The 27,894-nt window shown below is 37.3% G+C and overlaps 2 protein-coding genes across 2 annotated transcripts in view; both read right to left on the bottom strand.

Annotated features, from left to right (window-relative positions):
• Positions 1-571: 571 nt before the first annotated feature.
• On the bottom strand, positions 572-14,618 carry SLC25A31 (solute carrier family 25 member 31; the record flags this gene model as incomplete). The annotated part of the gene is made up of 6 exons (XM_083368013.1): positions 572-772; positions 2,204-2,329; positions 4,221-4,375; positions 5,697-5,814; positions 9,502-9,629; positions 14,402-14,618. 6 exons carry the CDS (start codon positions 14,616-14,618, stop codon positions 572-574), a joined length of 945 nt encoding a protein of 314 aa, XP_083224139.1.
• A 1,835-nt stretch (positions 14,619-16,453) lies between these two features.
• INTU (inturned planar cell polarity protein) overlaps positions 16,454-27,894 on the bottom strand; it is a 31,258-nt gene continuing 19,817 nt past the window's right edge. The window contains exons 12-16 of the mRNA XM_083367372.1: positions 26,849-27,142; positions 25,896-25,993; positions 18,402-18,591; positions 17,729-17,877; positions 16,454-17,389 (exon numbers count right to left, since the gene is read on the bottom strand). Coding sequence (XP_083223498.1) covers positions 17,278-17,389; positions 17,729-17,877; positions 18,402-18,591; positions 25,896-25,993; positions 26,849-27,142 — 843 coding nt within the window. The 3' untranslated portion in view covers positions 16,454-17,277. The remainder of the gene's footprint in view (positions 17,390-17,728; positions 17,878-18,401; positions 18,592-25,895; positions 25,994-26,848; positions 27,143-27,894) is intronic.

The raw sequence follows: 27,894 nt of genomic DNA, 5'->3' as shown, positions 1-27,894 counted from the left end.
GCCTGGAAAAGCTCTTATTTCTTGCTAATAAAAAAAGTTTAAACTACTGGGTTTGGATTGGAGCAAACTGGATTCCAATCCAAGCTCATTTATCAACTATTTATTTATTTATTTATTTATTTATTTATTTATTTATTTATTTATTTATTTATTTAGTTTAGTTTAGTTTATATACCGCCCTATTCCCAAAGGACTCAGGGCGGTTTACAAGGCAAAATTTAAAAACAATCCAATATAAAATTAAAATAAATTAAATTAACTATGATAGACATCTTTGGCTAGGCAATTCAATGTTTTTCTCTCCCTCCTAAAGAATCGCTTGTCTTCAAGATGAAATCCAGGTTTCGTGATTTTGAAGGTAAAGACAATAACTCAAGGAAAATGAAATAATAGGCAGAAGTCTTTTGAAAGTAAAAACTAAGTAAATGTAACCTTTAAATTGCTTTAAAATCATAACATTAAATACTATTGACTTGTTACAAAGTGGAATACTCATTAATAAACCAATATTCAAAACAATAAGGTTTTATCTCTACATGTGCAATGCAAGTAAAATAGATCATCAGTGCCTTTAGTCGGATGCTGAGCCTATTGAAGGATCAATATGAAGGAATTCCTTGATTTTGTCATAAAGGACTAGCACCAAGGCACCTCCTGTCCCACGAAGAACATTTGAAAAAGCCCCACGAAAAAAGGCCTTTATTCCTTCCTGGCCATATATCTTGACAAAGCAGTCAATGGTTCCTTTATACTGACGTTCAGTCTCTCCACTCTGAATTCAAAAAACATTTAAATATAACCAGTTAGTGCAAACTATATACACTTGATATATAGTAAATACTTATTCTGTAATATTTGTTTTATCAAATTATAGCTATATTACCTCAAACGTTGCGACTGCTAAGAACTTAATGAGAAAATATTTTCCTGATGTAGGTCTCTGCTACTACACTTAAAATGATTTTCCCATAAAGTTTCCTGTAAAGTTCAGACTTAAATGAGGTCACTTCAAATGATATTTTAAAGACTGCTAGTTTTTAAATGTCAGGTTTTGGTGCAATGTTCTTTACTGAATTTGCACTTTGAGGTTTCTCATTATCAGTAAATATCAGTCTGAGATTGACTGAATTCTAGATTCTCCTAAATTTCTGTTGATATAAATGCAATTATTTGAGGAGCTGCCACAAAGAAGACAGTCAACCTATTTTCCAAAGAACCAGAAGGCAAGATAAGAAACAGTGGATGGGAACTAATCAAGAAGAGAAGCAACTGAGAACTAAGGAGAAATTTCCTAATGGTGAGAACAATCAACCAGTGGAATGGCTTGCCTTCAGAACTTGTGGGTGCCCCATCACTGGAAGCTTTTAAAAAGACACTGGACAGCCACTTGTCTGAAATAGTATAGACTCTCCTGCTCGAGCTGGCGATTGGATTAGATGACCTCCAGGTCCCTTCTAACTCTGTCATTCTATGTTCTATGATTTTGCACCAGGTGATTATAATTCTGCAATGTATATTAAGATGCTTTAAATGTTGGCTCTATAGTAAATAAATGAACTAAAAAAGACAGTCCTGTTCTTTTTTCTTTTACAAAAACAGATTTTATTAAAATTTAAGTATTTATGTATTATGAATCATTCATGCCAGCTTAGTCCCTCTTTCAAATACTTCAAACGTATACAAAAAATATTGAGGACGGAATTTACCAATTCAATAAAATGTATTATTTACTAATGTTTACTCCTATTGCTTTTATCCCAACACTGTTGATAAAGAATCTAATAACTGCCAGAACACCATATTTTATTTTGCAATTTCAATGTTAACTATGTCAAAATTGTCTAGAAATCATAGCTAGGTTATAAATACCAATATTCCCATTTGAAATTGTAATTGCATGCAGGGTATAGACCAATGGGTATGTTTTATACAGAGGCTACTTAGTAACAGAATACTTGCTTGGAGAAGGTTCCAGAATCTCTGTATGTGTAGAAAAGACTACTAGCTGAGATTCTGAAGAACTGTTGCTCAAATAACCAGACCATATGGAATTAGATAGACCAGTGGATTGATTTAGCATTATATTCTAAAATCACATTTTCTGATTAAAGAAGAGAGATATGAAACAAGTAGTATCAAAACAGAATGATGTAGCCCAGACAGTCACAAGGACACTCACATGTTTTCTAGATGAACTGCTTACCTGCATCATCATGCGTCTTCTGACAGTGTCAAATGGATATGAGAGAATCCCAGAAAATACTGTCACCACTTGAGCAATTGCAAAAGATAAAAGGAATGGGGTTTCTTTAGGATTTGGTAGCAGTCCCTAGGAAGGGAAAAGAAAAATTAGTCATTGACTTGTCTTCAAATATTTAAATTTAAGCAAGAATAAAGTCATGAATGAATGAACTTTTTCCATAGAAAAGTTTTCTATCTGTTCAGAATATTTTGATGAATCATTTTACATTATTGAAGTAATTTACAATATTTTTCATCTTTATGTTTTAGAGCACACATGTCAAACTCAAGGCCCACGGGCCACATCTGGCCATGATGTGTTTAGATCTGGCCTGAAATCAAACTAGTAGGAGGAGGTGATTGAGTATGTAGTGTGTGTGAGGAGAGTGAGCTGAAGCAGCGGCAGTACCAGAAAGCTTGCTGGAGCTGCGGTATTGCTGGGACTCTGCTGAGGCCCCGGGATCAGCATGCGCAGCTCCAGCTGATTGGTGCTTCCGGCGGCCAAGGGGGTGGCCAGGAGCTGCATGCAGTCTTCAGCGGAAGAGTCAGCTGGAGCTGCTAGGCTCCTGGTGCTTGGCGGGGATCCCAGAATCAGTGCATGCAGCTCCAGCTGATGAGCACTGCATGAAAAGGCAAGCTGGGCAGTGACTGAACACATGGGGGAGGAGAAGATATAAAGGGAGGGGTTTCGGCGGGAAGGAGGAGTGAGTGGGAGAAGGCAATAGGAAGAAGAGGAAAGATGTCAGTGGGGCAAACCTGAGAGAGAGAAGAGGATAGGATAGGATAGGATAGGCTTCTGTGGGGCAAGCCTGAGGAAGAGAAAGGGACAGCAACTGACCCTTTGAGGACAACCATAATGCTGATGCGGCCCTCAACAAAATTGAGTTTGACACCCCTGTTTTAGAGTGTCAGACAAATAAACAGGAAGAATATTTCATATGAAAAACTAAGATGCAATATAACTAGATGCCCAGATGGTAAACTGCGGTCCACTGGTGAGACCACATCTAAAATCACATTTATCCAAATGCAATAATCTTGCCTAATTTTAGTTTAAATAAAAATAAATATTCATCAAGAGTCATTTCAAAGGTTGAATCAACTTCTATACCACGTACCCCTAGAATGCTTCTGATATATTCTCGGACCCCTTACAAAAGTTCGAAATAATGGCAACGAATTATGCATATACACTATAATTTTGAAAACTCAAGTTTTCTCACCCCCTGGAATATCGCCTCGCACCCCCAGTTGGAAACCCCTGCTTTAGAAGAACCTCTAGAGCAGAATTAGTTAGATCAGCTCTCCAGTTGTTACCAAATCAAAAGGCTAGAGGAAATCACAAAATATCTATAAAAGTATGACAAGCAGCAACGGAAGAATTAAACCAATTTTAACTATATGCCAGCAAATATGGAAAACAATCCAGAGACTAAGAGATTGGAAGATGCTAGTCTACATACCATATGCCAAATACAGATTTAACAAAACCTGCAAACCATCACATAATATCCTTACTTACAAAATAATGTTTATGATTCTTCAACTTAGTTTAGATCATATACTCAAAGGGAAATATCAGAAATTCAAGCTGATTTTAGAAAAGTCTGGGGAACATGAGAAATTAGTGCTGGTGTACCTTGAATAAGTGAAAAAGCCAAAGAAAATGAAAAAGAAGTCAAAATGTGAATAATTGATTAATAGATGTGATTATCGAAAGTCTTTCAGTTGTGCCAACTACAGTATAACAAGCTATTGAATTCTCTTAGGAAATAGGAATGTAGAATATCTCATGTAGAACTTATACACAAGACAGAAAACGTCAGCCCAGATAGAACATGGTGGAACAGATTGACTCCAGGGTGGCAAAGGAATAAAATAAGGCTGTATATTTTACATAAATTATCATATAAAACATGTATAATAAATATAGCATATCAATACTCAATATTTTTGGGGGAAAAGTTCAAAAAACTTACTTTTATGGTGTCATAACATCCAAAATAAGATGCCCGATATACAATAATTCCCTGTACTGAAACACCAAATCCTTGGTATAGACCTGTAATTCCATCTTTTCTGGCAATTTTAGCAATACAGTCAGCTAGACCTTTGAATTGTCTCTCAGAGGGACCTTAAAAATGAAGTAAAAAAGCAAATTTTCAAAAACATGTTAAAATACTTGAAACATAAGTAAAAACAAAAAATCCCCAGTAGTCATTTTATAAACAATTTCCTCATAGATGTTTCTCTCTCTATCTGGACAGATTGCAAAATATGATGAGAAATAAGAGTTAATTTTGTAGATGAATCAAGTAACTATAATTTGTTTGGTCAATTTGTGGTCTGTTTATTCCATCTGTTCTGCCAATTTCCAAAAGAAACATGTTGAGCACAAAAACAAATTAGAGGTAATTCAGAATTTATTCATTTATTTAATCCAATTTCAAGGACAACCAACTACAGCAGGGGTGTCAAGCTCAATTTCATTGAGGGCCGCATCAGCATTGAAGTTGCCCTCAGGGGGACGGGTGGGTATGGCCTGGGTGGGCGTGGCCTACTGGGTGGGCATGGCCAGCTCTACATCTTTCGCATCAAGGGTGCCTATGGGGGCCCAGGCAGCAGTGGGACAGATCTGAGGGTCTCTGGCAGAAGGAGGGTCTCTGGGCCAGGGCCAAGGCAGTGGGGGCTGTTCCCTCACTGTTTCCAGGATGGCTTCGCGGGCCACATGAAGCCACTTCGTGGGCCGGATCCGGCCCCTGGGGCTTGTGTTTGACATGTCTGAACTACAGGGTAAATTACAGATAAAAGAAAAAAAGAATACCAATGATTGAAAGAACACCAAGCCTTAAACCAAACCAAACCAGGCTCGATAATCACTTTTTCCACAACCACTCAATCCCATTTATTGCTCAGATGTAATAAGCCAAAATGAAACAAGCCATAAAACAAATTCAAACCAGCTATTCCCAAATTAATCATGTTTTTTTTTCTTAGAATGTTTGGTTTTCTTAAAAACAAATATCCTGTGATATTTTTACATAACGTGTAAATGAGGCAACTAAGTTATATTTGGATAATATCTTTCATTTTCAAAGTGACTGGCACTAAGTCATTCAAATTTAATATAGTAAATATAGTATTCCATGGAATCTCCAAGTCCAGAGCAATTTGCCACAGAATACTTAATAGTGGGAAAACAATTAAACAAAATGCATAGTTGTGAACTTCTTAGCCTCCTTTCGTGCCCCCCCATAACTCACAGTGACAACAAACCCTTGGTTGTTGAAGAAAGTAAAAGCTAAATGTGCTTTATCTAATAAGCTTTATGCACAAACAATTCAAAGTTTAAAATATAAGTTTTGATTATGTCTTGAATATTGATAGTAGAGCATATAAATTAAAATAGCCAGGTGAACACATCTTTAAAATATTTTTAATATGGAGCACCTTACCTTTGCCAATGTCAGCACCCAATCGAGTTCGTGCAAAGTCCAGGGGATATACTACACACAATGAAGTAGCCCCAGCTGCTCCACCAGCAGCCAGATTTGAAACGAACCATCTTGCAAACTGTAATAGAAATAGTGTGCTCTGTTCAGAATTAAAGTTTATTTATTTATTTATTTATTCGGTTTATATACCGCCCTATTCCCAAAGGACTCAGGGCGGTTTACAAGGCAAAATTTAAAAACAATCCAAGTTGTTGCCTTCAAGCCCTTTTTTCCCTGATGAATATCTCAACTATTGTAAACTAATGTTGAGATGACATTGATTTTATATATGATCAAATACTAATAAAAGCAAATTACCAATTTTTTAGGGAGTTTGGGTGGAAAAATTACTAATTATACATACTCACAATATCCTCTCACTCCAATCTATGCCAATTGCTGTAAATAGAAAATGGTGCCCCAAATAATTTGGAGTGTAGGTAACACGGCTTTTACCTTATAACACATTTTCTTAAAGAAACCATCCTGAACCTTATGTATTAAAGTGTAAATAATCTAGTTGCTTACTTGTTTTGAAGTATTCCTGATTAACATTTTTGAAAAGTACTGCATTTACAATTTTAGATTCAAATGTAGGTTTCATTTATGCTGTTAAACAAGACAACTGTTATTTAATTCAAATGAGTGTGGTAGTTTTGCAATTATACATATAGCTTGTTAAAATATAGCGTTCAGTGATTTCATTTATGCGCTGCAGTTTAGTTATTTTAGTTTTCATTCTTATATTATGGAGTAAATGGAAACTTGGCTGATCTCAAAAGCTAAGCAGTGTAAGCTCTGCATGTACTTAAATCTGAGATCAAGAGAAAACTAAGGGCTGCCAATCAGCCCAGAAATCAGAAAAGCATTTTGTAAGAAGTCAATGGTAAATTGCTTCTGTGTTGTTGCCAAGAAAATAGCATGGGCATGTTCATATAGGAATCAAGAGTTCTGTTCACTGGAAAGAGACGGTGCCACAAGGTATTTTTAAAAAATATGTTCTCTGGCATAATGCAGGAAGTCCTTGAGTTATGAGTGTAATGGAGCCTGCCCATTCCACTCATAACTCAAAAACCCGTAGAGTAAATCTTGTTCCTTTAGCAAGATCACTCTCTTGCTTGTTAAAATGCACATGGCTCATTAAGTAAACATGAGGTATCTCAGGGTAGGGAAGGCCATGGACGGCCTAGTGATGGAACAGACCCCCAAGGCCCCCCTAATCCAGTAAGATACCTCATGCTTCCCCCTTTCTTCCTGCCGCACGAGACTCACCTGAAAAAGGTCTGTTTCCTCTGCTGCGGTTCCTGTTGCCGTTCCGATCTGAGGCCAGGGGACACGTTCACAGTCCTCCGTGGCCCGATCTGGTGGGCTCCAGAGGTCTGGAAAAGGCCTCCAGAACCTGGATCGATGGCTGCAGAGCAATTTTGTGTCCCCCCCAAGGCCCTATCCGGGCTCCAGAGGCATTTTCCAAGCCTCCAGAGCCCAAATCCATGGCTGTGGAGCACTTTTGTGACCCCCACGGCCCGATCTGGGCTCTGGAGGCCTTTTCCAAGCTTCCGGAGGCTGAATCCATGGTCGTGTAGTGATTTTGTGGCTCCGCGCGGCCTGATCCAGGCTCCGGAGGCCTTTTCCATTCTCTGCAGCCAAAGATCCAGGCAGCAGAGGCCTTTTCCAGGCCTCTGGAGCCCCAATCCAGCTTCTGGAGTCATGTTAAAGTGTCCCCCGGCTTCAGTTTGGTTCTCTGTTGCAGAGAACAGAGGCCTAAAGAACCATGAGATCACGTGAGAACAATAGTGTGAGATCTCGCTCCACTGATCTCATGTCATCTTGTGTTATTTTAGGCCTCCATTCTCTGCAAAGACACCGAAGCCTGGAGCAGCCAAGAAAGCAAAGATTCTCCATCTTCACAGGGTGAGTACTGAAGGCCTGGTGCCTAGACAGACCTGCGGCGGGGGCGGGGAGGGAATAAGCCGGGTGAGTGTTGCAGAGCCACTGCGGTTGCTTGTAAGGACAAACAACTGCTGTGGTGCTGCAATACTCATAATTTTGGGAGTCGCTCATCACATAACTTTGAACGAGCATTCGTAACTCGGGGATTACCTGTAATTCAAGAATTAACTTGTCTCAAGTTGACAGAAGATGAACATGTAATATAAAATATGGAAGACTAAATAAGCTCATTTGCAAGTGCTCATAAATAAAAGAACCTTAAATGTGAAATAGGTATTTGCTAATTCAGAAGATATTAAAATAAATATAGACAAATTGCCTGCTGGTGAAAGGGAGTTTTAATTCTCCATGACATTAATCTTATTCATACATTTAGAGCACTTATGTAAATAAACATACATCTTTTAAAAAATATCCTTTCCTCAAAGATTGATGAGCTCATTAGATACAAAACTTTGTATACTTTCTCTCTATTCTCCACCATATAACTTTTAAAAAATAACTAAGAATTTATTTACTGTATTTATATCAGCATAATTTAATCAAGATTCCCAGTGGTTTAAAATTACATTACATTAATTACATTAAAATGAAATATGAAATCTAAAATATTTGGAAAGCAAATTACTTCCCACTATTATACTGCACAATTGTACAGTAGATTAAAATTATTTCTTTTTATTACTACTTCCTAAGGAATGGAATGGTGTTGTTAGGTGCCTTTTCAAAATATATTCATTTAAATATTTACAGATTGAAATGACATTATAGGGGAAGCAACAGCCAATAATCTATATTAATGCAGATAATTATTTCCAAAAGCATCCATACCTTCAAGTGATTGGTCAATCAGGTTTCAGACAATTAGATAATGCTGAAATTTGTTTGCTTAATATAACCTGGCCAAAGCAAACATTTTCCAGATACATTTGGACTACAGTTGTTGGAATTTACAACCTGGGCTGGGGATGATAGATGTCACAGCATAAACATTTCAAGTTATGAGACTGCATAAGACTAACTGGAGTTCTGATCCCATTTTTGTTGGATACTCATGCCTACATACTTTCTCACAAATTTCCTTCCTTCATTTTCAAGTGGTCAGCAAGTATGCTACCTGGGATTTCTAGCTTGTTGACATTTCAACACATCTAGAAATGATTGAGTATTGCTGCTTTAATACAACAAATAGTAGAACACTGAAAAAATAAATAGTGGGTCTTAAGTGGAGGCATTACAAGCAATAAGACTCAGCATTTCCTCATGTGACCATTGAATTAATCCTTCATTAAATGTATTTTGCATTTTTATGCAAATGTCAATGGTTTGAATCCTAAACAGGATTCCAGAAAAAGAAGCTAGGTTCAAATCCAGTGGAGGATCCTGCTGATGATAGGAATAAAATTAACTTTCAATAATTCTCCTTTCCTAACCCTTCCCTATAGTTTCAAGGGATCCTTCAACAAAGGTATTTGGTTGGCACAAAGGGCTGCAGGAAAAGACAATCACAGGTCAGCATGACTCATGTTAGTCAACTCAGGAGATGCTTACACCAGTAATAGCCAACAACAAAATCCATGGGTGTCAAACTTGTTGCCTCATATGACTTGTCGCGATGTATCACAACTTTTTTCTCATTGCCAGAACTGGGGTGGACGCAGCTTCCGCATGATGCAACCGGCCCACAGGCCAGCAGTTTGACACCCCTGATCTATACAACGCCTATAATCATCCAAAAGAATACCCACATTTCCAGTACTTAAGATTAAAACAAGGGAAACCTTTTTGGAATAAATCTTTATTAAATCAGACTTACCTGTGTATCTTTATCAACTCCAGACATGAAAATCTGCTTGTATTTGTCCTTAAAGGCAAAGTTTAGGGCTTGAGTTGGGAAATATCGGATAACATTGGCAAGATTGCCACGCCAGAAACTGACAAATCCTGTAAATAGAAATTTTTAAAATATATAGGGTCCCTCATTTTAAATAATTTTAATTGCATGATTATACTTTATTATTGAAACTTTTTCAATTTATTTCAAGTTTAAACACTTGAAATAAATTTCAAAAATTAAGTTATTACTGAACAACTTTAAAACTTATCATAGTTGTTTCCAAAGTCAATGCTTAACTTTCAAATTATAGATTATACCAGTGTTAACCATTTGATAACTATACAGTGGAAGCTTAGGTCTAGGAATGAGATCAGAAATAGCAACAAAATTAATTGATAATTTGTTGAGATCTATTCTGTGCTATTTTTCAGGACTACTCCAATGTGCCTACACTGTTCAAGATATGTAAAAACTGCTTCAAACTGCAAGATGGGTGGCAAATAGAGTAAATTTGATAATGGTGATCATCATCATCATCAAAGTACAATATTAAAATATAATCATCAATTGCATAATAACTTTTATTTATATAATAATAATAATAATAATAATAATAATAATAATAATAATAATAATAATAATAATAATATAAAGTTGGAAGGGACCTTGGAGGTCATCTAGTCCAACCCCCTGCTCAGGCAGGAAACCCTATACCATTTCAGGCAAATGGCTGTCCAGTCTCTTCTTAAAAGCCTCCAGTGTTGGAGCATTCACCACCTCTGGAGGCAGGTTGTTCCACTGGTTAATTGTTCTAACTGTCAGGAAGTTTCTCCTTAGTTCTAGGTTGCTTCTCTCCTTGACTAGTTTCCATTCGTTGCTTCTTGTCCTGCTTTCAGGTGCTTTGGAGAATAGCTTGACTCCCTTTTCTTTGTGGTAGCCCCTGAGATATTGGAACACTGCTATCATGTCAACCCTCACCCTTCTCTTCATTAAACTACACATCCCCAATTCCAGCAACCGTTCCCTATATGTTTTAGCCTCCAGCCCCCTAATCATCTTGGTTGCTCTTCTCTGTACCCTTTCTAGAGTCTCGACATCTTTTTTACATTGTGGTGACCAAAACTGGATGCAGTATTCCAGGTGTGGCCTTACCAAAGCATTGTAAAGTGGTATTAGTACTTCACTTGATCTTGATTCTATCCCTCTGTTAATGCAGCCTAGCACTGTGTTGGCTTTTTTGGCAGCTGCAGCACACTGCTGGCTCATATTGAAGTGATTGTCTAATAAGACTCCGAGATCCCTCTCGCAGTTACTACTATTGAGCAAGGTACCACCTATACTATACCTATGCATTTGATTTTTCCTGCCTAAATGTAGAACCTTACTTTTTCACCATTGAATTTCATTTTGTTAGATAGTGCCCAGTGTTCGAGTCTGTCCAGATCCTTCTGTATCTTAAGCCTATCTTCTGGAGAATTGGCTATTCCTGCCAGCTTGGTGTCATCTGCAAATTTGATGAGTTCCCCATCTATCCCCTCATCCAAATCATTAATGAAGATATTGAAGAGCACTGGGCCCAGAACAGAGCCCTGGGGCACCCCACTACACACTTCCTTCCATGTAGATGTGGTTCCATTGAGGACCACACGCTGAGTACGGCCTGTCAGCCAGCTATGAATCCATCTGGTGGTAATGCTATCTAACCCACATTTTTCTATCTTATCAAGTAGTAGGTTGTGATCTACTTTATCAAATGCCTTACTGAAGTCCAAGTAAATTATATCTACAGCGTTCCTCTGGTCCACTAATTTTGTCACTTGGTCAAAGAATGTAATAAGATTTGTCTGGCATGATCTGTTTTTGACAAACCCATGTTGACTTTTAGTGATGACTTTGTTTGCATCAAGGTGTTCGCTGATTTGTTGTTTGATTATCTTTTCCAGAATCTTCCCAGGTATTGAGGTCAGGCTGATAGGTCTGTAGTTTCCTGGATCTATTTTTTTCCCTTTTTTGAAGATGGGAACTACATCAGCTCTCTTCCAGTCCTCTGGTAGTTCCCCAGTGCTCCAGGATTAAAGAGTTTTCTACATGAGATCCATTTCATTTACAACAAAACCGCTCATTACAAGATGAAATTGTTCTTAACATTTCTTTCAAATAGTCTGCTGAAAAAACAAAACCAGCTATGAGGGCCTTTGTAAAAAATATGCAAGGCAAATTGAGTAGAAATGAAAAAAAAAACCAACAGTTGATCCATATGACTTAATGCTAAGATGGTACCAACATTATTTTGTGTAATATTTCCAAAATATGAAATATTTCTGGACTACTAGTTTTGAACACTGCAGTTTACAACTGTACTTTATCACATGAGTCTACCAAGATGTTCCATGATAGCTCTCAACATTAGGAAGCCCATATACCTGTTTAAATATGAGCACAAGTTTGGCAAAAGCCTGGGCACAGTAAGGATTAAATATTTACAATGAGGCCAGTTCTATATGATGACATTCATATGGTTTACAGCAAGGATGTCAAGCTCCTGGCCCGTGGGCCAGATGTGTCATCCGGAATCCATGCCCACCCCATTGCCGGCAATGGCAAAACGGTCCCGTGACGTTGCAAGTTTGACATGTCTGGTTTACAGTAATATAGCTGATTGGCTTCTGTGACAATCCATTTTGTTTCAGCTCATTTCCATAAACATTCACCATGGAAGATAAATATTGGCACCACTGGATAATTTCCTCCCATCTTAAACAAAAAGTGAGTTACACCAGAGACAAAGAGATAAATAACAGACACCACAGATTTATGATAAGGGACAAAAAGTTCCCTGCTTTCAATTTTAGCTTAAAAAAAAAGCTACTATAGTAAGCAGAGGTAGTTTATATGAATAAATTCTATAAAACCAAATGAATCCTTTTGATTTGAAAATGATAGCATATTGGTTCTGAGCTTCTTCACTTCATGCTTGGCAAGACAAATGTCTTAAACTATGGGAAGAGTAGTTGTGACCTAGTGGCTATTAAAATCCAACTACCATTTTTGTATAGATAAGTATTTTGGATTTAAAGTCCACGAGTAAATCTTCTTTGTGGGCAGTTGATTCTCCAGATGTGTAAAAAGAAGTTTGCTTTATTTGTGGCAATAGCTTACAATGTAAAATTACAGGCTTTTAAAGAAGCATGTGATAATATTTAATATACAACATTGTTCATTATATATTTTATTAATATTTATTGAAAATATATAATTGCATTTTATGTTTGAATTCTTAATAATTCCTTATCTCCCTCACCTAAAAAAGCAGCTCTTATCCAATTATATTTGTCAGCTTTCAAAAAGTACTATATTCAACAAATTCAAGAGGATCAATCAGCAGAATAACAATGTCTGTCATATATATTCCAAGTCTTAGTTGTCAGATGTTTAAAACCTCTATATAAATCTGTATAGTACCCCAGTATTTATTTCCCCATAAAATGTTACTGGAGTTGTTATGCTGCAAATTACTCCCAAACAGCAGCAGCTCACACCTAGTCTGTTTGATTCTGTTTGCACACTAAGACTACAGTCTAAAATATTTAGAATTTTAATTATTAGATTAAAATTCCACATAAGATAAAGACAAAGAGAAAGAGAGAGAGAGTGAGAGAGAGATGGGGAGGAGGTAATTTATTGGCTTAGACATGGAAAGAAAATCTTATTATGTTTCAAATTCAGTATATTCCAACCATGCAGATGAAATATTAGATATTATTTACTATAACTTTAGATTTATTATTTTAAATCATCAATGCAATATGAAACCATAAAGACAAAACACTAAGCACTTAAGTATATATAATCACAGCATACATTGACAGACAGACAGACAGACAGACACACACACACACACACACACACACAGACACAAACACATTGACACACGCAGAACTTCACAAAAATTCCCTGAGTGCAAAAGATATTGTTTTCTTGCAGTCAAACATGCTGGATGGGATATTACTTGCGAATTTACATATTCTTCTTGAATTCTATAATGGAAAAATATACTAAATAATGTATTTAAAAATGAATAAATTCACATTCTGCTAATTTTGTCATGACACTGCTTGAAAAATCAACCAGTAATTTAGATTGTAAGATTTAGAAGGGAAGAAAACACGGTTGTTGTTTTCTAAAAAAAAATCACTTGGTGGTAAAATTTATTGTACTTAGTGGGCCTAACTTTCAAACAGAAATGGCATCAGGTTATATGGATATGACAATGGGAAATTTATATTGTTATTTGTAGAATTAAGTAGATCACTATATAATATTTTATCAATAACTTCTCCATGTATACTAAGTACAGACCAGCTATCAAGCCCCAAAGATTCAATTGAAAACTGGCAGGTAAGCTTAGGTATATTTAGAATTGTTTCAATATGATGACTGATGCTTAAAGAATTCATATACCGTACACTCAAACTAATCCATTACCACTAGGCTAAGATTACTGTCCTTTGGAGAAATGGAATTGAAGCACGCAAGTGTAGGCAGCCTAGGTTTTGCTGGATGTTTTTATTATAATTTTCACCATCCCTTTCACAGATGGGGTGTTGTGTATAAATCACAATGTAATGCCAACTAACTAGTGAGAATCTACTGTAAATATTACAATGCCTGTGCTACTCATATAGCCACTAATCAAGGGTTCTCTTAAATTGTGGTTCAAGAGTTGCCTTGTGGAGATGGTGGCATTTTCCCCGCCCCATAAATAACATATCTAATAGAAAACTAAAACCCTTAACTTATTGTCTTCATGGCAGAGAAAGATTTAAAACATAGGGATCTTGGCCACCATAATATTGAACTATTTCTAGGGCTAACATACCTTGCTCCTGAGGAATGCGTATAAAGCAATCTATCATGCCTTTGTATTGCTGATCAGCACGGATCTGTTTGGATGAGCCTTGAACCTGGAGCAGGAGCTTCACCCGTTCAATGGGTGCTACTGTTGTTTTGGAAATAGCAGCTGCCACCCCACCTATCATGAGGTCCTTTCCAAATGAGACAGGATCAAACAGCTGCTGCCCCTCAGCAGCCTGCATGATGTCAGTTGGGTAGAAAGAAAGATGTTGGTGGAACTAGGGCCTGCAAGCAGCATCACCCAGCACCAGGCAACACTCCTAACTGTCACTGCTCACAAAGAGCTAAAGGAGTTCCCCTCCCCTCCCCCCACTTCTCAAGCCACATGATACAGAGGCACCCAATCACAGCAACCGTCCTCCCCTTTTCTTTTTATAGGAAACTTTGGGCCTTTTGAAGATGGAGGTAAATTCAGTATAGTGAGATGAGGCCTAAAGTGGAGGAAAGTTTGCAATAGAGAACTTGATTAAGAAAGGCCTTTCACAGAGCTTAGTTAATGCAATCAACAGTTATGAAGAGTTTAAGTAGTTATCCACATTTCACATTAAAAATACAAATTTGGCTGACTAAAAAGCACATGGGGGGGAAACATTAATTTTAGGAAGAAAATATTGGAAACCACTCCTGCTCCCTCTTTCACTGAATACTTGCATTCGTGAGTGTCAATTGTAGTGTGTAATTACTATTTATTTATAGACATTTGTATATTGTGAACCCCAAAGGAATCATGATACTTTATAGGAAAATAAAATACAAAAGTATAAATATATATTCAAGACAAAACAAATGATGATCAGAATAAAAACTTTCTGATAGGGCAGTTTTACTACAGTTAGCACCCATACAACTAAATGGTATTGTCCTTTTAATACAGTCACAGGACACATAAACAGAAATAGTAATTTAAAAAAACCAAATTCCAAAAGAATACAAAAAGAAACAAATGAGGCAGCCCATAATCACTATTTTTGGTGATTTTGGTGAGATGATATCACCCACCTCAAAAAAAATTTAGATTTACAAAAAAAATAGCAATGCGGGAATTAATTGCACCTCAGAGGTTAATGGTCCATAATATTTGATTTGCTGCCAAAATTAGGCTTTGCACTACCATTTCCTTCTTGTGGAATAGAGACCCTAAGCATATACACCTAGCATGACTGCACAGGATGAGCAAATTCTATTCGGAATAAATGGTCCAAAGGTAATGGGCTGAGCCATGTAAGGTTTATAGATTAAAAGTAATACTTTGAAGTAGACCTGGGAGGTTTTCGCAACCAACGTAGCAACTATAGGTTATATTTGCAAAATGTCATCTAACAGCATCCACACCATTGCTGTCTAAATGAACAGTTTCTGAATTATCTTCAAATTCAGCCCAGGTAATGTGCATTGCAATTATTGTTTGGCAATAAATACACGAATCTTCCAAGGACCAAGTTGGACAAGATGCTGTTCTTTAAAAGTAGTAAAAGGAATGAATTTACATTTTGTCTTTTGTATTCTCAACTGATTGGTTGTTGCTGTTGGCATTGCAATAAAGTCTCTGATTTACATAAGAAGACATTAATTTTCCAAAAGAAATTCTACGCATGAAAACTTTCCTGAATTGGGACGGTAGCGAGGAAAACCAGAATCCAGATTTAAAAGTCCTTTAAAAAGCCTACATTGGCTGGTCTATACATCATACTGAACATATTGTATGTTGCCTTTGGCTTAGCCACTATAGCTGATTTATAGCTTCATGCCCTAACCCAAGCCACATGTTTGTTATATATAATGTTCATCTAATTTGGTCCTTACTTTCAAAAAGCTAGTGCTAACTATAGTCCTCTAATGTATGTTTATATGTTCAAGAAATTATTGCTATGAATATGTGACATGATAGTTCTTTACATTTTACTATAATATTTTTAAAAAGCATGTCTAACAATCAGAAATATAATGAATCCATAAAAAGATATATTTTAGTTAAAAATTAAATTAAAAAATTAAATTATATACAAGACTATATGAAGAATATTCCTTTATTGTAAAAAAGTCATATAACATTTTATAAAACAAAATAGAAAGTTCCCCCATTTTCTTCAAAATACCAGGAAACATTGTTTTATTTTATAACAAATATTTTCTAAATATAAATATAACTTCTTTTTGTATCTCAAAGTACTATATTCGTTTAATGTAAGGTAAACTATCTCCCTTAAGAATTTGCATATACATTTTCTGCAAGACTTAAGGAATCCATTTTGTTAAGGCCACCAGATCTGGACTAAGTAATCTGGACAATCACTAGATGACAGCAAAAACTAAGATTTTTTTCCTTTATCTCTGATAAAACCATTGTGATCATCTGAAGTTTTGAATTCTAGTTTTGGTATCTACCTATTTTGATCTTAAACCCCATACTAAACTGAAATAAAACAGTTCCCTACCTTGGACATAATATGCAAGTATTACATTGTACTGTTTAAATGAAGTCCAAAAAGGTGCATACATAATTGAATTCTCTGACCTAACTGCCTAATGAATGAGATTGTTTGCAAGTTCGACAGGTGCATCTTCCGAGGATATAGCTTCAAGGAAAAAATGTGGGTGTGTATATATTTTGATCATTGATTCTATATGTAATATTTACATATAATGTATAATCAATACATAATACCATAACACCCAGTCTTCTGAAAGGAATGACTTTCATAAATAGTGTTACAAATGTTTAATTTTTTTCTATTAAATAACTGATTTTAGAGAATATTTTAAAGAGCACCCCAAACAAAACCACAATGTTAATACTTCTGTTTTGTGTGGTAGAAAATGAAAAATTGCAGATATGTTTATCTATACAGCTAAACCAAATGATAACTTAAAAGCCAATTCAACAGCAACCTCTGTGACTGAGTCATGAAAACAGACATAAAATTCCCGAGGCTTTGGATCTAGGAAGAGCCTCCTGCAGAAAAAACATAATTCAGTGTCAGCACAAGATTTAAAATATATTTGAAAAACAATATTTTTGCAAGAGTTTACTAAAGGACTAAAACAGACCTATCAAAATTAGACATAATTCTGAAGGTCCAGTAGAGATTGTTGAAACCTTCAATATGTATATTTATTTATGAATTCAATCTTTGCTACATTTTTAGTATATTACAGATTCTACTAACAATTGTTGGATTAGGGAAGAACCTAAAAGACCATATAGGTTATTTTTATTAAACAAAAGTGTTCTGAGAATTTGGACACTAAGTGACAAGTATTTAGACTAAATTAAGAAAAAAGTATTACTTACCCTACCACCCAGTACATTACAGTGGAATCGGGTTTCTTTTGGTCAGTACAGCTCTCAGGAGCACACTCAAACAATACACCATGTTCTTTCACTTGATTTAGATCCAAATTTGCTTTTTGGGATTTTGATCTTTCCCCAAATTTTTTATTCTACGGTAGAACAAGGGCAAAAAAATTAATATCTGAATTGGCAGTGTGAAGAAGTATAGGAAAAAATATATTGTATGTGATAATTCTGAAATATTTTTTTTATTACATTTATATCCCGCCCTTCTCCGAAGACTCAGGGCGGCTTACAAGCTTAGCAGTAGCCTTCATTCTATGTATATGCCTGCTTGTTAGGGCTTTCACACACACCTCAAGCGACATTATTACAAAGTCAGCTTATTGCCCCCAACAATCTGGGTCCTCATTTTACCTACCTCGGAAGGATGGAAGGCTGAGTCAACCTTGAGCCTGGTGGGATGTGAACCTGCACTAATTGCAGGCAGCTGGTGTTACTTAAGGAGGCATTAGCCCACTGCTCCACCAAGACTCTAGTGAAATATCTAGTGAAGGGGGACTTTTACAAGTAGAAATCTGTCTAAATAAATATATGTTTACCCAGCTGTATTTATTATGTTGTAACAAAAGAACTCCCCTCTGCCCCTTCACCAAAAGATAAGGACTTATACTTCTCTCAGCATAGTTTGTTGAAAAATGGAACGTATGGAAAGACAACAGCGATGGAAGTTCTTGATGAGTTGAGGATGGATAGTTCCACTGAGTTGTGCTACTTCAGCATGTGTTGGAGTAATAAAAATTCCATGCATTGTTTCTAAACAAATATAATGAAAGAGGGTATTTTCTGGACCTGAAGTCAACCTTCAAAAGCAAAAGAAGACAACTGGATAAATACCTAATAAACATTATCAGTAATAAATTATATAAAAAGAAAAAAATCAGGACTTTTGATTTTCTATATAATGTAATAGTAAACATATGATAATTCTGTATTTTAATAACATAATTAACAGTTAACACATTAAAATATATATAGAATTCTAATGATGTTCAGAAGGTCATCTAACATACCATACCCCAGCATTAGTATACTGCATTAAAAAACTGAGTAACTTATATATCACATATGCTTGAAAGTACTTTCTAGAAAGCACTTATTAGAAAATAACGTATTATGTTCTTTAGTAACTAATATAGGTAAGAAATTAATTAACCAGCCTTAATAATCATGAGAGCTAGTTTGGTGTGGTGGTTAAGGCATCAGACTAGGAACTATGACTTCTAGTCCCATTTAGGCACAAAGCCAGCTGGGTAACCTTCACTTTCTCTCAGCTTTAGGAAGGAGGAAATGGCAAAACACTTCTGAACAGGAAAAAACAACAACACTAATATAGTTTATGTCCATATACTTGTCAGGTACAAGATACATATTTATTATACTGTTGTGAAACATGAGATTGACTAAATTTGAAAAGAATTCAAGTTATATTAGCAGCTATATAATGCTAATAATACAAACCATATATGTTTATATTTATTTAATATGGGAATAGTAAATACTAGAATTTAATCCCATACAATAAGATAAATGTTGATAAGATTTTTTTTTACAAGTTTACCAAGCCCAATCAGCTTTGCAGTATGTGGTGGTAGTTCAAACCCAGTACTGGTACAATAAAGGTAATAAAGAATGAAAAATTTATTAGCTTCATGTGCAGCTTTACTTGTGCACGCAGCGAGTGGGTGAATGCATGTGGAACCTTCCTCTCTCCCCCCCTCCCACCACGTCCACAAAGCTGGAAAGGTTGGAGACCGCTGCTGTAAGTGGAGGAAATAAAGAGACTAAAAATGAGTACAGAACTTATATACATTACTGATTCAGTTTCCTGAGACTTAGGGGGATAGGGCCTGCATTTCAGGATCACATCTTACTTCTGTTACATCTCTAAAGATCTCCTGTGCCAACAATTGACAAGGTACAATAAATTTAGTCCTTCCCCCCCCTAAATGCCAATCTCTACCACCCATACAAAGAGGACTGTTTGGTTCAGGTAGACAATGACTCAGAGTGGTTCGCAATGAAAAGAGTTTATTCAATACACATAAGTCAACTGACAACTGTCAAATGTTTCAAGCTTTTATACTAGAACTGTTTAAACTGTAACCAATCATCAAACGCTATTTTCCCGCTTCTTTGCAACTTCAACCAATAGTTGCACCAGAATCTCCCGCTTCAAGAACCTTCTTTTGCAACCTGCTATTTACATGTTTGCAACTATTTACAGACACAACACCCCTTACCCCCCAGTTGTTGTTATTTATGGACATAGTCTCTTAAGTATTAGGGTGGCCTATGGACCCTTGATGGATATCTATTGCTTTGGATACCTACGTCACCTCTATCAGAATGTCTGCTTGGTTGGCTTACACTGGTGGATCTGGACTCTTGACTACTTGGCTCAGATGCTTCTCTGCTAACAAGTTGTGGTTGTTGTTGTGTTTGATGTTGATGTTCAGCTAATGCTGGCCTGCTCGAAGGGGGCAGCTCCCAGTCAATTTGACTGTGTTGTAGGTTATCTGTGGACGGACTGGTTTGAGTTTCTGCTTCCCCACTAACTGGCAGGTTGTTATCGCTAAGCCATGATGCACTGTTCCCCCCGTGTATACTTTGATCCCCTTCAACTGGCATGCAACCAATAGTTCTCTTCCTTAGCTGATCTATATGTCTTTTGCTAACCCTATTCCCTTCCCCCTCAATAGTGTAAGACAAGGGTCCCCTTATCTCAGTGACCACCCCTGGGACCCATTTGTCCCCTTGTGTATAATTCCTGGCCCAGACTAGGTCCCCAATTTTGAATGATCTATTTGGAATGTCCGGTTCCGCACTTGATGGTAGTCTGTCAGGATGTAACCTGTCCAGTTTGGTGGTTAATCTTTTCCCCCACCTCATTTCTGCTGGGCTTTTTCCGGTAGCCGTGCAAGGGGTCGTATGTTGGGTCAGCAAGAATTCTGCCAGTCTTTGGTGCCAATCGCCACGGATGATTCTCTTTAATGCATCTTTAGTAGTCCTCACGTTTCGTTCAGCCAAGCCGTTGGTGGACGGGTGGAAGGGTGCTGATGTCGTGTGTTTAATCAAGTTGGCCCTGAGGAAATCCTGGAATTCAACAGAGGTGAATTGGGGCCCATTATCTGACACAATTACATCAGGTAACCCATGAGTGGCAAAGAGGCCCCTTAAGACTTGTATTGTTTTACCAGAAGTCATTGAACTGACGGGTACTACCTCTAGCCATCTAGAGAAACTGTCCACTACTACAAGAAAGGTTAACCCTTGGAAAGGTCCAGCAAAATCAATATGAATCCTGGACCAAGGATTCCTGGCTAACTCCCACTTATGAGTACGTGTGTGTTGCAGCTCAGGTCTAGAACGCTGACACAAATAACAATTAGAAACACATTCTTCAATGTCCTTGTCAAGTCCTGGCCACCATAAGTGACTCCTAGCCAATGCCTTCATACGTACCATTCCAGGGTGACCCTCATGTAGTTCTAGTAAAATTGTAGGTCTGTGGATTTCAGGAATGACAACACGGTTTCCCCACAGAACACATCCCAAATGGGATGATAGTTCATCCTTTCTTCTGAAATAGGGAATGTACTTGGCATCCGGGTTAGTACCTGGCCACCCACTAAGGACCCAGGCCATAATTCTTTTTAGGATATGGTCATTATTTGTTGCCACAGCTATATCTTTAGCGGTTAAGGGGCAATCAGGAATGTCCTGTAAAGACATTATTTGTCCCACAGGAGCAGGGTCTTCCTCAGTGTTATTTAATGGCAGTCTGCTAAGGGCGTCTGCATGTCCCATTTCCTTGCCCGGTCTGTATTGAAGGGAGAATGAATATGCTGAGAGGAAAATTGACCACCTCAGCATTCTGGGCGACATTATTTGGGGTGTCTGTTTATCAGTTGTAAACAGTCCCAATAATGGTTTGTGGTCAGTGAGTATGGTAAAGTTCCTACCATAAAGGTAATCATGGAACTTTTTTACTCCTGCCACGATTGCTAATGCTTCCCTATCAATCTGTGCATAATTCCGCTCTGCTTTGGTAAGCGTCCTGGAATAGTATGCAATTGGCTTTTGGATACCATGACTGTCCAAGTGGCTGATAACAGCCCCCACACCATAAGGTGAAGCATCGCAAGCTAAATAAATTGGTTTATTTTCAATAAAATGGGTTACTGTGGATTGGCTAGAAAGAATATTTTTTAATGTTTGGAAACTAACTCTATGTTTGTTAAGCCACTGCCACGGGGTTTTTTTATCTAAAAGTCTATGAAGAGGTTCTGCTATGGCAGCTTTGTGTGGCACAAATGTGTGGTAAAAATTAACTAATCCAAGGAAGGCTTGTAATTCAGCCTTGTTTCTTGGTTCTGGTGCCAATTTAATTGCCTTGATTTTATCAGGGGTAGGATGAATTCCATTTTTGTCTATCCTAAATCCTAGAAATTCAGTGGACTTAACCCCAATGCAACATTTTTCCTTTTTTAATTTCAGTCCAGCCCTCCTAAACCTTTCCAATACCTGTTCCAGCCGCTCTGCTAATATTTCTTCATTTCTTCCAGCTATCAGGACATCATCAAAATAAGGGCATACACCAGGTATGCCCTTTAAGGTCCTCTCCATCACTTCTTGAAAGATGCCTGGAGCTGCTGCAATACCAAATTGCAGTCTGTGGACTCGGAACGCCCCCTTGTGGGTAACTATCGTCTGAGCTTCAGCAGCCTCTTCAGAAACAGTTAATTGCAAGTACGCCTGCGCCAAGTCACTTGGCAAATATGGCGCCGTCCTGTATCGTGGCGAGGACCTGCTTCACCGTCGGGACCGGGTAAGCATGTTTTTTCATTCCAAGGTTCAGGGTGGCTTTGTAGTCAGCGCAGATCCTCACATACCCGTTAGGTTTAAGGGGTGTGACGATCGGCGTTTCCCACAAACCACCCTCGACTGGTTCTAGGACGCCTTGGCCTACAAGCTTATCGAGCTCGGCCTCGATTTTTTGCTTCAGGGCAAAAGGCACTCTTCGGGCCTTAAGCCTGATGGGTTTAACCGACGGGTCTAAATTAAATTTAATTGGGGGCCCTTTGTATTTACCTAAAGACCCATCGAATACGTCTGCGAATTCATCGCAGACTGATTCGAGGGTCTTATTTTTAATAACTGTGTTTATTCCCCCTATCCAAATGCCCAGGGCAGGAAACCAGTTAAGGCCTATTAGACTAGTCCTCTGGCCTTCAGTAACTATTAAATCTAAAGCTCCCTTAAACCCCTTAAATTTAACACTAAGGGTAATTTTCCCTTTAATTTTTATTGGGGTTTTTTGGAAGTCGGTCAATTGGATTTTGGTTGAACTAAGTGGAATTTTTCTGCCACTTATTTGTTCAATCTTTTTCAAGGTTTCACTAGATATTATGGACACTGAGGCCCCTGAATCTATTTCCATTTTGCAAGGAACCCCTTGCAAATGGACTATGATTTTTAATTTTCCTTCCGGAAAATTATTAATCTTTCCCTTCCTACTATGATTAACTCGCGCCACCTCCCCACGGTTCAGAAATTTAGCCCACGGTCTAGGGGTCTCTTTGCCACTATAGTAAGGGGTTACCTTACCTTCGGGCCAAACGTCGACTTCATGTAGGCGATTGTCGCGTGCACGACCCCTGCAGATGGCTTGGATGTGGCCGGTCTTCCCGCACGATCTACATCTGGCGGTACGAAATCTGCAAGTTGCGCGGGGATGGTTGCCCCCGCAGCTGCCACATCGGTTGTCGTTGTCGCGTGGCCTCGTTGCGGTGTCTTTCCATTGTCGTTGGGTCGCTGTTACTTGTCGTTGTGGTGTTGCGGTTTGGAATCGGCGGTTCGGTTCAGGCCCGTCGCTTCGGGATGGTTTTGGCGCCATTTTTCCAAACCGTCTGGTGACTTCGGCGATGTCATCTTCCCATTGCTGGTCCACCTCCCCGCAGTCCACAAGGCCTTCTTGATTGATTTCGGCAGACGCAGCCATGCTACTGTGGGGGGGGGGTCGCGATACCCGGTGGATTCATATGTTAATAGTTCATCCAGTACTTCTTGCAAATCGCCGGTGGGCTTGGCGATTATTCTATTTTGTAGATGCTCATCTCGCAAGCCCAGTACCACTCGGTCCCGAATTCTGATTTCCAAGTTGTCATACTTGCATCGTACTGCGGCTTCTCTGACTGCAGCAACGAATTTTTGAATCGATTCGCCCGGTCTCTGGTTTCTTTTTTCGAAAATACGACGCCAAAAGAGTTCGGATCTCCTTGGCGTGAAATGTACTTTTAGTTTAGCTAACAGATCGGCATACGGAACGCTTGAGACAGGCTGTGGTTGACAAAGTCCTACAGCGATCCGATATACTGGTGTGCCACAAATTGTCAGTAACGCTGCCGCCTTTTTTCGGTCGTCCGTTATCCCGTTAACAAGCAGGAATCCTTCGACCTGTCCTACATATTCTTCCCAGTCCTCTGGGAAGCTTGGGTCGAATTCTTTCAAGGACCCGATTTGCGCCATTCGGAGGATTGTTGCTTCCGCCGCGGCCGCTTGTGGTTGACTGTGACTTCTTTTCAAATTTGCCGCCTTTGCGCAGCTGTTCCGCCGAACTTTCTCTGGTCTGCCGTCTATCCCACCTTCGTCGCCAGTTGTTTGGTTCAGGTAGACAATGACTCAGAGTGGTTCGCAATGAAAAGAGTTTATTCAATACACATAAGTCAACTGACAACTGTCAAATGTTTCAAGCTTTTATACTAGAACTGTTTAAACTGTAACCAATCATCAAACGCTATTTTCCCGCTTCTTTGCAACTTCAACCAATAGTTGCACCAGAATCTCCCTTCTTTTGCAACCTGCTATTTACATGTTTGCAACTATTTACAGACACAACAAGGACAGTGGTTTTAGAGTTATAAAACAGAGCTGCTACTAAGCAGCAAGACCTATCCCTAAGGATCACTATCTAGCTGCAGACTCCTCATTCTGTTACAGTGTAAATTTATATCTTGATTCAACACTGAAATACAGGCTGACACATGTAGGTGAAAATAATAGAAAAAGTCCTTTTGCAGCATCCATGTTCAACATGATTTGAGGATTTATTTGTGGAAATACACACGGTATCATGAAACACCTTAATAGGAAAACAAAGATGGACTGCCACCTACATAATGTTATTCATTCCCCTTTGTCAATTCAGCAATTAAACCTTTAAAAGACATGGTATCAACAATATTTGATTGGAAACCTAAACTTAAAGAATATGCAGCAATGGCAAAATCTGGCAATATGAAAGCCATTCTTATTTACATTTAGTTAAGCTTCTGTTAAATTTAAGCAAGAATGGTTTCCATATTTATTCTAAATTATGTAACACTATGTTATTTTTCTTTTTTTCCTTTAATATTTATAGCATCTATAACATTTATAAATAATGTATAGATAATAATTCACATTTATATATAATAATACAGGTAGTCCTGGATTTATGACCAGTTTGAGCCCAAAATTTCTGTACTTAAGTAAGACAGTTGTTAAGTGAGTTTTGTCCCATTTTATGACCTTTCTTGCCAGTTATTAACTGAATCACTGCAGTTATAAAGTTGGTGATATGGTTGTTAAATGAGTCTGGCTTCCCCATTGACTTTGCTTGTCAAAAGATTGCAAAAGGATCAGGTGACTCCAACCATCATAAATATGAACAAGTTGCCAAGCACCTGAATTTTGATCATGGGGATGCTGAATGGTAGTAAGTGTGAGAAATGGTGATGTCACTTTTTTTTAGTGCTGTTGTAACTTTGAACGGCCACTAAAATAATGGCTGTAATTTGAGAAGTATATCATGAGAAAACTATATATTCTGCATAAGTTTGTTTTTTATTAACATTATACTGAATGTTAATTGTGTAACTTTAGTAATTATCCAAAGACAATACCTTTTTTGAAAAGACTTCATTAAAAAAAGGATTTTAAAAAAATCAGCAATGAAATGTCATTTTTGATGTGTCCATCTGCACATTTTTTTTTTAAAAAATAAACCTAGTCAGAAAAGAGATTTTATAAATACTATAAATAAACTATAAATAAAAGCCCTTACTTCATAGCATTATATAATTCAGTTTCCTTATCTGAGACATTCTTTTTCAGGGTTCCAAAAGTAAATGGATTTTGAAGAACAGGCTTCTTTTTAGTGATCTGAGAAAGAAAAAAGAACAGCTTACAATAAGAGTAAGCAAGCCTCAGAATTTACAAATGCCAAATGGTTGTGTTTTCAAAATATATTAAACAGATAAAATAACCTGTATGTTTTGTGAATAATGTTGAGTTCTTAAGTGTTAGTGGACATGTCATGCTAGCTAGGAAAACGGGCTTTTTTATTGAAATACATTTTTATAACCTAACAGTTGAACAAAGCGAGTTCACCCAAAGTCTTAAACTGTATGATTAATAAACTTTGCTGAGTGCATTCAAATTTTATTTAATTCTTAAGTCTAGAATAAAAAATGCTCATTCTTATGGGAGAAAAGATCACAACAGGAACTGACTTGAATATGGGAAGAAATGGCAACAAATAATTACCTAATTTTGCAATGATCATAGTCAGTTCATTCTAGACACAGAATGACATAGCTATATCAAAGCTTTTGATATAGCTGTGTATATATACTATTACTACTATCCCCTACAGATTAATTTTTGACAAGTCATATTTGCTCTAGTTGTACATATAGGTGGGGAATAAAACTTTAATGAAAGAGAAATACTGAAAAGATACATGAACAATTTTTTCTTCTATTTATTAAGTACTCCTGCAACTTCTTTTTTTATAAATACAGAAAGTAAGCTACATCACCCCTGGATATCATTAAATGTAGCAGTTCTGTAAACAGACCATTATTTAAATAATAAATAAATCCACTAAGATTTTTTGATTATATATGGCATATGGATTAAATTCCATTTCTTCCTTTAGGAGTCTCGTGACCACTGAAAGGACACTCACTATTTCTCAAGGGACTAAACCTAGGTGTCCTTAAGACCAAAACTCACTTTTTTGTTCACCGGAGAAGGTACGATAGTTGACAGATGATGCAGTTTGCTGAGAACAGATAAATTGGAAAAGTTCTCCAATTTGTCATATGATGAAGGGAAGAACCAATCTACGCAACACACCAATGGAGCAGAAGCTGTTTCTAATCTCTCATCTATGCTAAGATCTATTCCATCCAGCTGAAGGATAATTGATTTGACCTGGTCAACATATATGTAATCTGGTCCAGGATTTCCAATAGCTTTGGAAGAACAACCTCCTGCTTCCAGTAAGGTACTCAGTATAAAATGCTTCTAAAAAAACAGAAAAGAAACCTATTTCTGCCAGTGCATTTATTTTACATATGTATACTGCACCTATTAAAGATCCATTGTGCATAATAGGTTACATAAAATAAACAAACTCAAAAACTAAAAATCAGGCCTCAAGAAAACACTTAAGAAAATTAAAAAAATAAGTTTGAGGGTAAAAGAACTTTTTCGGATTAAGTATTCTGAAGATAAATGAAATGGTCTATAACACTTATAAATAAACTGTACTTCTGTACTTGAATATGAAATGCATTTGTGCTCATGGGATAGCTGATAACCCTTCCCTTGTCAACCTTATGCAGATATTTATTATACAAGTTTAGTGACCACAATAAGGACCAGCAACTTGGTTATTATGTGAAGCAGTCGCTAAATGACACCACAATTGTGCTTATTTTTTACTTCAACTTCCCTTTGCTTTACAGTCCTGTGAAGGTTATAAATGCAAGAGCTGGTCACAAAATTATTTTTTTATTGACAAAACTGTGAATAGTTGCTAAATGAGGCAGTTGCTAAACAAGGTCTACATAGATACTTAAAGCAGCATGAATAGACAAAAATTACTAATTTTAACTACCATTGTACAAAGTATTTGATGTGTATATCACAACATGTCCTGGTATGGGCAAAGAATCCCTCCTTGAAGTATTATAGGAGCTACATTTCTCCTATAACATCTTATATTAAAGGCTTTTTTCCAATTCTTGAATGTATATACATGAGGTCCTTGCTTA

Source organism: Vipera ursinii (assembly GCF_947247035.1).
Source record: "Vipera ursinii genome assembly, chromosome: 7".
NCBI classification, from domain to species: Eukaryota; Metazoa; Chordata; class Lepidosauria; order Squamata; family Viperidae; genus Vipera; species Vipera ursinii.
Note: the sequence above shows the minus strand (reverse complement) of the source record. Positions and strands in the feature narration are given on the sequence as shown.